The sequence below is a fragment of the Cucurbita pepo genome, chromosome 1 (assembly GCF_057944985.1).
Source record: "Cucurbita pepo subsp. pepo isolate OVF chromosome 1, ASM5794498v1, whole genome shotgun sequence".
Classification (NCBI taxonomy): Eukaryota; Viridiplantae; Streptophyta; class Magnoliopsida; order Cucurbitales; family Cucurbitaceae; genus Cucurbita; species Cucurbita pepo.
Genome location: NC_141798.1, coordinates 5024487 through 5037680, shown reverse-complemented (window position 1 = coordinate 5037680; position 13194 = coordinate 5024487). Strand labels below are relative to the sequence as shown.

Below are 13194 nucleotides of genomic sequence, written 5' to 3'. Positions count from 1 at the left end.
TCAAGTCAAAAAGTGAATTTTTCACTCAAAAGAACGTCATGACATTTCAACAGGAGCAGGTGTATAAAGAAGTAAACCCTGTAATTGGAGCACCTCTAGATGAAAATGTATATATCATACAGTTGATTGGGGAAAGCAATGTATTTCACAAGTGTAGGTTTTCATGCGTATGATTCACAACTTACTGTCTATCTATCAGCTGAATTAACTGGAACAATAGCAGGCTCCCCCAGTAAAGGCTCGTCGAGATGGAACTCGGCGAAGTTATTGATGATCCCGGTTCTTTCGTGGTATATACTCTCCTCTTTCTCCTCCTCGGCTTTCTCGACTTTTGCCTTTGTCATCTGGGTCACTTCCTCGGCAGCTTTTGTAACTGCAGTTACAGCATTTGAAAACCAAGCTGCTCCAGTTAACACATAATAGTTGCTCATGAGCGCGGTTCCAGCGTTGCTTGCCTTCTGCTCGGCAACTGCAAGAGCGGATTTCGTCTTCTCCGTAACCTGGAACATTTCATCCATCTCCCTGACCTTTTCATTCACTACTGCTGTGCCTGCAGTTATTTTCTCAGTTATGCCCATCTTCCGGTCAATGGAAGCGACAGTTGCAGAAGCGTTTGATGTCAATTGGAGTCGTTCGTCGAACGCTTTTGCCTTGTTGAGAGCATCCTTCCCCAAGATGAAGCCTTTCGCAAGCATTGTACTTACAACGTCTTCAGCCTGATTTGGAGCAATCCCGGTAGCAGTTTTCCTTTTATCCTTCAAAAGGTCATTAAGATTTTAAGTAAATAGTTTGCAATACCTCCTTGAAGACAAAGACAGCTACTTGATAATCAAGATTTCGAATCGAATAATGTAACTCGTTCGTGTGCAGGAATTCAAGGATTGACAACGAATGCATATACACGAGACGTTTATTACCAGGATTGATGACATTGCTTCAGGTGGAAGATGGTAATTCTCAACCAGAGTAATTGATACAAATAAATCACCAATTTTTGCTCCCTAAGAGAAGAGATTAAGAGAGAAAGGTTCACAAAAACTAACATAAATTATAGAAATAAAGAGACCAATGTGCCTAAAAAGGAACATACAGTCAAAAGTATTGCAGTATCTGCTCCTTGAGAATCCTCATATGTAACATAAGCAACCTGAGTATTTTCAGTTTCTCTACACAAAATAAAAACAATAATAACAATAATAATAATAATAATTCTCCAAACAAAACAAACAGATAGAATATAATAACTAACCTTTGCATTTCAACATAAAGGATTTGACCAGAGAATGAAAGGAATTCTTTGATATCTCTATCAGAAGTAGCTTTTGAGATATTGCTGACCTTGACAGTTCTCATCTACATAAGATTTTTTTTAAAAGAAAAAAAAGAAAAAAATCCATTAAAAATAATTAAGAAATAAGTGTTCGAATGTACATTTACAATATCATTCCTTCTTCAAATTAATACCTAAACTTATGAATGACTGAATATATATATATATATATATATATATATATATATATATATATATATATATATATATATATAGATCAAATCTCACGTTGATTAGAGAGAGGAACTAATGCCAGCGAGAACGCTGGACCCTAAAGGACTGGATTGTGAGATCTCATGTCGATTGGAAAGAGAAACGAAGCATTCTTTATAAGGGCGTGGAAACCTCTCGGAGTAGAGATATTTTAAAAATCTTGAGGAAAAGCTTGAAAGGAAAAACCAAAAAAGAATAATGTCTGCTAACGGTAGGCCTAGAGACTGTTACAAGCTTAGTAGATAAGACATCATTTATCTTCTACCCTCCACATACAATGTACGAAAAACTTGTATTTAAATTTTTTTAAAAGGCAGCACTAGATAGAGAATTAACATTCTAATAATTGTTGAACTTCATCATACTTATCAAGTTTTTGGATTTAGTAGTGAACGGTACTAAGTGTTGACTCCGTTGAGTTCATCATCAAAGTGAAAAGAAAGAAATAGGGTGAGATTCAGGTAGCTGGTTTCAGAAATAGAAAATTGAGAACCAAAAACAAAAAGGATTTAGCAGTGAATTCACCATGCTAATTTTCACTTCACTCAACCTTTTTGAGAAGAAACTGAAAACAAAAGTTGGGATTGAAGCAGCTGAATTTGAGAGGAAGGAAGGGACGAAGAGACTGTTTTGTTGATAAATTCAAAATTTGGGGGAGAAAAATCAGTGGAATTCTGTCGGCAACCAATCAGAATCAGAGCTCATTGTAGAAGCCAGAGACCTTGAAAATCAAAATCAGAAAGAAAAACAAAACCCTAGTTCCACATTACAATTACAATTCCCCAAATCGCCATTACCAATCAGAAACAAAAAAACAATTACTAAACATAAATGCGGCAGATCTGCATCAAAGATTCACAGATAACAGAAGAACAACAAGATGATGATGAAGAAGAACTCACCGACATTTCTGAAAGGTAAAAGAATGGTTGAGAAGGGAATTAGAGATATCGGAAGATGATGGGTTGATGAGATCAAGCGGCGGGGAGAAGAGGAGAAGAAGAGAAGAGACGAAATTCTTGTAGGGAACAGCCTTTTTTTTTTGGGCTCTAGCGGAGGCGGGACCAAATTTGACTGTACCAAATCACTGAGCAGTGACTCATTGATAAATAGAAAATTATCCAAATTTCAACTGAAGTAAAGGTGATATTTATTTAATATATAAATTAAAAATATTTCTCTATTTTTGTTGTTTTTACTTAAATTGGTTTAACATAGCACTACCAATTAATTTGAACATTGTTAAATTGATTAAAATATTTAATTTTAATTTAGAGGTTACCTCCTCCCATCATCGCTGCGTGCATAAACACCTCCATCCTTCCCACGTTGCCATCGTCGGTAGCGGCCAAGACTCGCCATGGACGAGGCAAAGAATTAGTGTAAAAGAATATATGTTAATATCAGCTTTGTCAAACAACTAATCTTGTCAAAACTTGAAAAAGAAATTTTAAAAACCATGCAGCAGCAAAGAGATCTACAATTCTCTACTACTAGACATTCTATGAAATATACGAGTCAAGGTAAATAAAAATTAAGAAGCATACCATTTGAGAGCCACAAGGAAGTTAAAAAGGAGATGAAAATGTTGCATCTTATCTTCTTGTCAAAAAAATGGACACCTGCGAGGGATGCCTTTCCTTCTGCGTTTTCTTGGCCTTGAAGATGAAGAGGTAGCTTGGGTCTCTTCTGTGGACTCTGCAACTGATATGGTTGATTCCAATTCCCATGCTTCGGTTTCTGGGCTGCTTGTTTCCTTGAATGATAAGTTAATGGATTCCGGGCTTGGATATATGATGGTTCCAATGCTCTGTTCCTTGAACTTTGAGTTCACAGAAACCTGATGTTTTTACAGCATTTGAATTGTTAACAATCTGTGTGTGATGTAGTAATAAAATTGTTTAGAATATTGTTGGGCCGTTATGTATCGCCGTCAATCTCACGGTTTTTAAAACGTGTCTACTCTTATAAGGAATGTTTCATTCCTTTCTCCAATCGATGTGGGATCTTACAATCCACCCACTTGTGAGCCCGGCGTTCTTGCGGGCACACCACTCGGTGACTGGCTCTGATATCATTTGTAACCGCCTAAGCCTACCGCTAGCAGATATTATCAGCTTTGACCCGTTATGTACAGGAGTCAATCTCACCGTTTTTAAACACGTCTGCTAAGGAGAAGTTTGTACACTATTGTAAAGAATGTTTTGTTACCTCGTGGTATCATTTACACTTCTGCCACAATCTTCACAAAAATCACTTTGGTGATTTGGTGTCGACCGGTTGACCACGGGAGTTTAGATGAACAGCTATTTCACCATTGACTCGATATGACTGCAGAATCAAGCAATTGGGGGCTTCAAGTAGAACAAAGGCAAACTTTTACAAAACAAACCAAAAAACAAAATGATAGCAAACAAGCTTTATTCCTATTACTAAAACAGGTATCGGACTGGAATCAAAGTATCAAATTGTATATTCATCCATTCAAATTGGCAAGGATCAAAATCAGGCTTGTGAGATTTCCTCAAGAACATATCATTTTCGATTCAAGAATTACTAGTGCTTAAAAACCAGATAATTTGGCTAACAAATTTAAAAACTATCTGTTTGAATGAAAAAAGGAAAACCTATCTCTAAAGTCGATGATTTCAACAACATAAGCAAAAAGATCAGCAACAAACAGATGGAATTCAGGAATCTTTTCTATCAAAGACAATTATAGTCGGAAATTTGCTCGGCACTCGCACACGTCGCAAGGCCCAGACACGGGAGGCACAAGGGAAAGAATGTATTATACCTGAATCCCTGCACAGCAAAAGTGATCCTTCATGTCCTGAACGCGCACAACATCATGATAGGAATATCTCCAGATACGAACCTGCCGATGATGATTATGGACCGTACAATTCGTGCAGAAGCTAACACTACAATCAATGCAGAATTTATATGTCTGGAGACTAGGATGAAGATTGCAAGGAGTGAAGAATTTTGTATTCAAAAGCGTATCAAGACAGTCCGTTTCCATTTGCTTCACTAAAAAGCTCGCATAATTATAACCTACAAAACCACAAAAAAATCTATCCACTCCGTAAAATTTCAATCATCCTCCTTCACGGAAGAAAAAAAAAAAAAAACATTTGATTCTTGAAAAAACTGCTTTCAAATTCAGAGTTGAACTTTTAAATTTAACGGCCAAGCAATTAACCGAGTTCGAATTGAAATACACTAAACGATATAATAATCAATCGCAGAAGTGGAGTGATTCAAAAATCAAAAATAGCAATCGCGGAACCCGAACAGACGCTAAAAAGTAATCTAAAAAATCTTCCCAAGAAGCAGTAAGCAAGTGGATTCAATATTCATTATCGTGAAAGAATCAAACAAAAATAAAACAAAGGAGTTCAAAAAATACACAATCACTTAAAAGTATTAAAATGCTTACAGATTCTTCCGATTGGAGAGCGAACAGAATGACTGAAACCAGTACAAGAACGCAGAAGAAGCAGCGGATAAATTGGATTAAGCTCTGCAACTGGAGGAAGAACGAGAAGAAAGACGAAGATTAAACTGAAAATGGAAACAGTATTCTTTACGATATTCGTTCCTCTTGTTTGATAAACGAACATCTTTTGGGAGTGTTTGTATAAATATGTGCGCAATCATTAGACGGAGAGAGTCCGGCTACGATCAGCATGAAGGTGGAGGCATGCTGACCGTTGGATTGCGCGCGCATCCGATGGCGAAGGGTAAAGCCTTTTTTTTTTTTTTTTTTTTTTTTTTTTTTTTAATTTAATTTTAATCTGTATATACTAATCATGATATTGTCCCCTTTCAGTCCAAAAAACCTAGAGCCCTGTTTTTCCAACACAAACAAAATCATGTTTATGGACCTTAGGAAGATTAGGAACACTGCATAGAAGTATCAGAAGCTTCCAAATTCAGTGCCGCGCCCCCGCGCTTTTCCGGGGAGTATGAGAAGAGAAATCTACTAGGGCCAGAAGAATTTACACCGTAGAAGAAGCGGCGGCGGCGGTAAAACCAGCGGATTATGGAGAAGGCAGAGGCGGAGCGGAAGGTCGAGGAATCTGTGGAAGAAGATGATCAGGTGGTAAATCCATGGCAAGTTTCGGCTAAAGATGGGGGTAAAATCGACTACGACAAGCTAATTGACAAATTCGGATGCCAGAGGCTCCAGCAGTCTCTCGTCGATCGAGTCCAGCGGCTAACTTCTCGTCCTCCTCATGTCTTCCTCCGCCGTGGTGTATTCTTTGCCCATCGGTTTCTTTCTATCTCTCTCGACATTCTTTTTGCAGTTCCATTATTGCAGAGATTGAACTTAACTTTGTTTCACTTTCTTAGGGATTTTGAAGAAATTTTGAATGTGTACGAGAGGGGAGAGAAGTTCTACTTGTATACAGGAAGAGGGCCTTCTTCTGAAGCATTGCATTTGGGGCATCTGGTTCCTTTTATGTTTACCAAGTGTGTTTCAGTTTCTTCTTGCAGTTCATGCTTTGGCCTTAACATATTTATTTCAAGTGATTGTGCTTTAATTGAGTTTATGGATTAGGAGGTTCAAATTTTTGTTTTTTCACTATCTGAATATAGGCATTGGATGTTATTGTAGATATTTGCAAGATGCATTTAAGGTGCCCCTTGTGATACAACTCACTGACGATGAGAAGTGTATGTGGAAAAATCTATCTGTGGAAGAGTGCCAGAGACTTGCTCGTGAGAATGCCAAAGACATCATTGCTTGTGGTTTTGATATCTCGAAAACCTTTATCTTCTCTGATTTTGATTATGTTGGTGGGTGAGTATGACAGCGAACTTGTCGATTGTAAGAGAAGAAAAATCTAATAGTCATTTAGCTGGAACCGGCAGATCTTTCTGATTGTCTTACACATATTACTACGAGTGATTTATATGCTTGCTACCTGGAGATGTTTTTAGTTTACAAATATATGTTTTTTGTTCGGTAAAAAAAATCCAAGTGATTAGACTTCCTAATTTGGTTTATTTTGGGATTTATTTCACAGTGCCTTCTATAAAAACATGGTGAAAGTAGCCAAATGTGTTACATACAACAAGGTACTCACTTGTATTCTAATCATTTTTAATATTTTTCATTGTCAAGATTTCTTTATTGATATTGTTACTATTATTATGCTTATTGTGATATGTTGGTCATGAAGGTTGTGGGTATTTTCGGGTTTACTGGTGAAGATCATATTGGAAAAGTTAGTTTCCCACCGGTGCAGGTATAAATGGCAACTTTTATTAGGAATAATGAATCATTCTTATTGAAATTTATTTTGTGTTATTACATTAGTTTTATATCATATTGGGTTATATCCATTCTAATATATGATCCTAATTTTGTCACATGGATTTTGATCTAGTCTTGCAGATGAATTACTAACATTCATTCACGATCTTTGCACTCTCACACAATAGATGCATTCTTTATATTTAAGATTTTAAAAGAACGAATGTATCATTAACTTCTAAAAAATGAAACTTATTTTTCTCATTCTCAAAACTCCATTTCTATGAAGATCGAATTTCAGTTTCATCAGTCTCTCTTCTTAAGAAGAAACAGCCTCGTATTACAAAACAAAAGGTACAAAAAGAATGGCCGACGACATCTTCTCTCAAGGGGTAGAGGAGATTGTGAGAATTACTCTTTTTGACCTCCGATTGTGAATACTTATGTTAGTAGGGGTGTGTCACCTAGTTATAGTGAACCTGCCAGAAATGACGATTATGGATGACTTCCTACCTTTGAAATTGGGAAATCTGGATCTAGTGTTGAGCATGTAGCGGTTGAGAAAACAAAGATTGATGACTGCCAATTGGAGAAATTTGTTACTTTTCCGTATCGTTCATTTTGATATAACAGTAGTTCTCTGATAGGGGGAGTAACCAGCACTCTGGAATTAGCTGGGAAGTCATCTTTCTTTTACATTTTAATTGCTTAGCGCAAAGTAAGAAGTAGTGTTCTTACATACTCCAATTAGCATATATTATAAGTATAATATGAAATTCACATAGAGAGTGCCAAGGTGAAGCTATAAATCTCACTAAGTCAAAGAGCTCATTAAGTTACATTACGTTGAAGTTTGAATGGACTGGAACTTACCATAAATCACAAAAACCACATCGCTCTTTATAATATAAATCACAAACACAACCACAACACTCCGTGTACCATAAGTCACATAAACAAGTAAAAATGGGAAATCACTTTGCTTTGATATCCATGATTATTTTCTCCCTCTGCATAATTATGACAATATCACTGCATTGTCTATAGAATTATTTGCAAGACTAATCTAATTCTCTTTTTCTTTCTTCATCACCCCACTCTGATGCAGGCAGTTCCTTCATTTCCGAGTTCATTCCCACATCTTTTCTCTGGCAAGGATGATCTGCGGTGCTTAATACCTTGTGCTATTGATCAGGTATCGTTGATTGTTTCTCCTAGCACAAGTTTTTGTGCACCTTATTAAATAGCGTGTACCACATTGCTCAGTCATATAGTCTGGGTTTTGTCTTTTATTTATTTGGTCCGTGATTGAGATTTTCTCTATTTATATGAATTTTATTTATTGGTTCTCCAGGATCCTTATTTTCGAATGACAAGGGATGTAGCTCCTCGCTTAGGATATCATAAACCTGCATTGATTGAATCTTCTTTCTTTCCTGCCATGCAGGTAATACCACAATTCTTTGTTCAGTTACCACTCAATATCGATTAATTTATAGAATCTTTCGAACTACAAAGGAAAAAATCATTTTAAATATGGTGGATACTTACTTGCCAGTGTAGATAGGCTTGGCTTAAACTTTTGTATGATTTTTATGGTTGCACGACTTTTATGTTAGCGTTATCATGTTTATAGCTTTTTTTGAATTATTGTTTTATTTATTTTACTTGTACCCTTTTATTTCTTCTTCAAAAGTTCTGTACATACGACAAAAATTTGGTTCCCTAGTTATATGGAGAACACGGCACCAGCAATTGTATATGATAAGATCCCTGATCCTTCTTGTTTGCATAATTTGTGCATCGCGCAACTTGTTTCTTATTATCTCAGTATCTGATCTGCAGGGAGAGACAGGAAAGATGTCTGCAAGTGATCCTAATTCTGCCATATATGTGACTGATTCTGCAAAGGACATAAAAAACAAGGTTTAGTTTCGTTCTCTTATAATTGGTTTTCTATTGAGACTTGTGTGTGCCAAAGAATAGCTTAATCTGTCTCTGAAGCTTCAAGATGTGGTAACTGGGTCACATGTCCATGCTTTTTTTTTAAAAAAGAAAAAATTTATTGGGATAAAACAATAATATATTTACACAGAACATGTTTGTAAGAAAAGTGGATAAGGCAAGCTCAAAAAAAAGAAAAAAAGAAAAAAAAAGGAACTCTAGATTATTTCAAATATTTTCATTAGAGCTTTTAAGTCATTATGTTAGGTGTACTCTTCTTGTCCACTTCTTGCTTTATGTATAAAATGACCTATTTCATGACCACTTTAATTTTTCTAATACTATTTACCCCCAAGAAAATAGAAATGTGAATTATCTCTCTCTCTCGAACAAGAGCTTATAGTTGCATGCTTACAAATGATATTATAATTTCAAAAGTTCTGCATTTCAGTTTTCTATGAAGTTGCTAATTTATTTTTAACCATGTGGCAGTTTTATTGTTTGTGGTACAGATGCTAGTGACATGTACGTGTAGTAGTGATTCTTAGATGTATATGCTTGCCAATCTTGTAACTTATTTGTTAACTAGTATGTTCATTTCATCCCATACTCTTACAATGACATTAATTTGTCTTTTCTTTTGTTGGGGATTATGTTTCTTTTCTTCAGATAAACAAATATGCGTTCTCTGGTGGGCAAGATTCCATAGAAAAGCACAGATTATATGGTGCTAATCTCGAGGTACAAACTTTTTTCGTTGTATCATAAAGTTACATTTTTTCATGCTATATTAGATTTTACTCATGATATATGACTTTAAGTAATAAATAAGGAACTAGACCAGTTTGACTGTGTATTTTGTTTTCTGTTTATTTGAAGCTTAATATACTAGTTCGTAATAAAGAAGCATTTTTTATATCAAGACCCAGATACAGCGTGGCATAGGCTTACTCAAACACATGTTATTATCTGTTTTCAAGTATATTTGTATGCTGCCCTGTATATTTTTAAATCGTAAGGTTATTCCCAGAAGTATGGTATTGATGGGTAAGAATTCTAGTATTTGTAGTAGTAAGGATGGGAGATCTTTCAATTCTGAGCAGGACTGAAAAGTTTGGAAGGGAGATTCTTAAGGTTCTCCAGTAATTCCAAATTTCTTTGCTTGATAGGTCCAGTGGAAGTCTAAAGAAAGCTGAAGTTTGTCTTTGCGTTTCATTGTGGAATTAGCACTAATTACAGGATTAAACAGATTAGTACTAATATTCTCCTTCTAACCTAATTGATGTGCCCTTTGCAAGAGTTCTTCCAAAACTATAAATAACATATTCATTGGCTCTGCTCTCATGACTTCTTGTTGGTGAAATCTTTTTATACCTTTTGGTTTGGAGTTAGCTTTGTACTCCCTAACTCAGCACAAGGTTTGGTGTCTCTTCGACGCCATCCTCAGGATGGAAACCAAAGTTCTTCTGTCTCTTTCTTTTTTACCTCCTTGAAATTTACGTATATATTTAACTTTTTTCCCTATTGAATTCTTAGTTTCTTATCATAAAAGTACTTGAAAGAAGGTTCAATGTTGTTCAAGGTTCAAATTTCATTATCGTTATTGTTTTTGTTTGTCCGTGCTATGCATTGACACATTCACGTTTTGTCCCCCTGCTTCCAAGACTGTATTCAACATTCCAGTATGGTGTCTGAGAAGCAAATAGGAACTTTAAAATAAAGATCATGCAAAATTCTAATGTGGTTTTTGTTAATTTTACTATAAACTATTCAGGTGGATATACCCATCAAATATTTGAACTTTTTCCTGGACGATGATGCAGAACTTGAACATATAACAAAGGTGAGACTGCTGGTTCTATGATGGAGTTGATATTTTAACGATTCCTTTTTCCCATCTCTACAATGTTTTGGCCAACTAGGGTAAAATAAAATAATTTTTAAATCATTCTTTCTCGCTTCAGGAGTATGGTGCTGGACGCATGCTAACAGGTGAAGTGAAACAGCGCCTTATACAAGTATTAACTGAAATTGTAGAAAGACATCGTAGAGCTCGGGCTGCTGTGACAGATGAGGTAAGTTTGTTGCATTCTATGTGAGGCATCCTCAAGTAGCTCGTCTACGTCCATATCATAGCAATTCATCCCTAATCTTGACTGATACTATCGTTATTACATTTTTAATCTTTGGGATGGCTATAATAATTATTGATAACATTATGCTTATATATGAAGAAAAATCTTTATTATTTTCAACCAGAAACAACTTCCCATTCTGTGATAAGTTCAAGGGATACAAGCTTTCAAAGGGAGTGAAAGAGAAAAATTAAAAACGACAAATACACCCATTTAGAGAACAACCATGAACAAAAACCATGAGTTTAAGCATAAATATAGCCAGCTTATGCTCTTGAGATTTGAACTACTTTGAACTACAAAAGAGGCGAGACAGAAAGGATTTGCTGTCCTCTGTTTCCTATCAAGAATATTCTTAAGCATTGAATTGTTAGACGGCCTCAGTTGAATGCATGAAAAATTAGAACTACAAGATTTGGCTGCTATGGCCTTTACTTATTGTTGTGCTTCTTTTTCAGATGGTTGATGCGTTTATGGCAGTCAGACCCCTTCCTAACATGTTCGACTGAACAAGTCATTCTTTGAACCACTATTTATCATTGAATTCAGGGGCCTACATTGGATGCAACCAATGGGGCAGGGCGGGCGGGGGCTCGTGCCATGACTCTCTACTCGGATTATTTATCAGTCAATCCCCCAAATGTATCTGAACTTGAAACCAAGAAAACTAAGTTTTGTAGAACGCTGTTAGGTTAGAGATTTTCAAGTCCAAAGCTTGATGAGTGAAGATGGTCAAATTGAGATGACTTGTAGTAGGTGATATTTGTAGGTCTTTGTTTTGTTTTGTTTTGTTTTTTCTTTTTTAAAATCAAAATTTTGACTATTCCTACAGTTTTTATTCAAACAAGAAACTACCTACTCTTCTGGTATTCAAATTGTCTTATTTTCTCAACTTCATTTATTTTATGTTTTTTAAGGTAAGTTTTAATAATTGTATTAAAAAAAGTATTTACAAATATTTTGTTTTCGATCTTCAATGATGAACCCTCTTTGTTCTTTTATATAGAAGGTTGTTTTCAAAGTCGAGCTTCCTTCGATGTCTTTTGTTATTTGTTCGATATAGTCATTTCTATCCCTTTTGCTTTGAAGGTCTATAATTTTTTATATTCACGAATCAAATAGAATTTTAATTTTAAATTTAAATTTAGGGATTATTATGTGAAAAAAAAAAAAAAAAAAGAAGGAGGAGGAACAATTTTAGGGGTTGGGATGAAAGGGTAAAAGATTTGGAAGAAAAAACGAAATCTTTGGAAGTTAAAAAGTCTAAAGGAATCTGTGCCCTTAAAAAAGAAAGGAAAGATTTGATGGATTTTATGCCAACCGTTGTTGAATTTGTAAGTTTTTTGGGTCAAAATTATTGCCCCAAAACTCTTTCTAATTCACTTTTTGGCTCATTGTTCTTGACCATTACCATTATTATTATTATTATTTTCCTTTAAAAGAAACTTTATTTGATAAATATTTGATTTTTAGTTTCTAGCTTTTAGAAAAATTAAGCTTCCCAACGTTATTTTGAGTTCTTTTAATTAATTATTTAAGAATTTTAAAAACCAATTTTTTTTTTTTTTTTTGAAATTTGGTTAAAATTCAAATGTGTTATAAAATAGGAAAAGAAAACAAATTAAAAAAACAAAAACAAAAACAAAACAAACCTTAACAATTGATAATTTTTTTATAATGTTTTTAAAGATATTTATCCAGAGTATAATTCAACTAATTAATTATCTACCCAAATAAAAATATTTTTTTTTTACCAAACCAATTAGGGCACCGGACTGAGGTATGAAATGAAGGACGAATTAAACTCGCTGTGCTATTACTTCTTTGCCCGGGGTAAATAGAATAGGTGCACGAGCTGACGACAGCTATGCACCACCTGTGTCCGCGTTCCCGCTTTCAACGCTGCCTGACTCCCTTTGCTTTTCCAAATAAAAAATAATAATCTAAAATTGTTTTTTCATTATTCCCTTTAATTTTTATTTTGTAAACGATTAAAGCATGTGGAAGTGGCCTTGGACTAGGCCTTCGTCACACAGTTATTGTAACAATTTGATTCTTTCTCTAAATATAATTTATACCTTAAACATTATTTCTCTTCTAACTTTTTAAATTTTATTCTTTAAACTTTTAAATATTCTATTTTAATCATTAAATTTAAACAAAAAAACATAATTTTCATTCATATTAATGCTTTTTCACTTATTATTCGCCCGTTGAAATACTTGTCTCAGCCGATTTATGTGAATGCAATGTATAAGACATATACAAAATTGTATTATTTAATTAAATAACAAAAACGACACGAT

At 34.8% G+C, this 13194-nt stretch overlaps 2 protein-coding genes across 6 annotated transcripts; one reads left to right on the top strand and one right to left on the bottom strand.

Moving 5' to 3' along the window:
• Positions 1 to 5: 5 nt before the first annotated feature.
• LOC111798438 (binding partner of ACD11 1-like) lies at positions 6 to 3134 on the bottom strand. 5 transcript variants are annotated; one of them, XM_087125820.1, is made up of 7 exons: positions 2826 to 3134; positions 2446 to 2617; positions 2094 to 2264; positions 1250 to 1353; positions 1091 to 1166; positions 918 to 1001; positions 6 to 755 (listed from the first exon to the last, which is right to left on the bottom strand). In XM_087125820.1, exons 4-7 carry the CDS (start codon positions 1351 to 1353, stop codon positions 189 to 191), a joined length of 831 nt encoding a protein of 276 aa, XP_086981946.1. In that variant the 5' UTR covers positions 2094 to 2264; positions 2446 to 2617; positions 2826 to 3134; the 3' UTR covers positions 6 to 188. The 5 variants fall into 5 exon arrangements, with proteins under 5 accessions (XP_086981946.1, XP_086981947.1, XP_086981944.1 ...); XM_087125821.1 differs by lacking the exon at positions 2446 to 2617; XM_087125818.1 differs by lacking the exon at positions 2094 to 2264 and having other exon boundaries at positions 2826 to 3133.
• A 2235-nt stretch (positions 3135 to 5369) lies between these two features.
• Positions 5370 to 11757, top strand: LOC111798430 (tryptophan--tRNA ligase, cytoplasmic). Its single transcript, XM_023681573.2, has 12 exons — positions 5370 to 5821; positions 5903 to 6022; positions 6168 to 6353; positions 6580 to 6631; positions 6736 to 6801; positions 7918 to 8004; positions 8164 to 8256; positions 8655 to 8735; positions 9423 to 9494; positions 10528 to 10596; positions 10718 to 10828; positions 11347 to 11757. The coding sequence occupies exons 1-12, from the start codon at positions 5592 to 5594 to the stop codon at positions 11395 to 11397; spliced, it is 1218 nt and encodes a 405-aa protein (XP_023537341.1). The 5' UTR covers positions 5370 to 5591; the 3' UTR covers positions 11398 to 11757.
• Positions 11758 to 13194: the final 1437 nt, after the last annotated feature.

What these genes read in the sequence shown, in the direction of transcription:
- LOC111798438 (XM_087125818.1), bottom strand. An exon ending in CTTTATGTTGAAATGCAAAG is followed by an intron (nt 1,167 to 1,249) that starts GTTAGTTATTAT and finishes TATTTTGTGTAG; the next exon opens with AGAAACTGAAAATACTCAGG. An exon ending in AAGCAATGTCATCAATCCTG is followed by an intron (nt 756 to 917) that starts GTAATAAACGTC and finishes GACCTTTTGAAG; the next exon opens with GATAAAAGGAAAACTGCTAC.
- LOC111798430 (XM_023681573.2), top strand. Translation starts at nt 5,592, where the DNA reads ATGGAGAAGGCAGAGGCGGAGCGGAAGGTCGAGGAATCTGTGGAAGAA. An exon ending in CAAAGGACATAAAAAACAAG is followed by an intron (nt 8,736 to 9,422) that starts GTTTAGTTTCGT and finishes TCTTTTCTTCAG; the next exon opens with ATAAACAAATATGCGTTCTC. An exon ending in GGGCTGCTGTGACAGATGAG is followed by an intron (nt 10,829 to 11,346) that starts GTAAGTTTGTTG and finishes CTTCTTTTTCAG; the next exon opens with ATGGTTGATGCGTTTATGGC.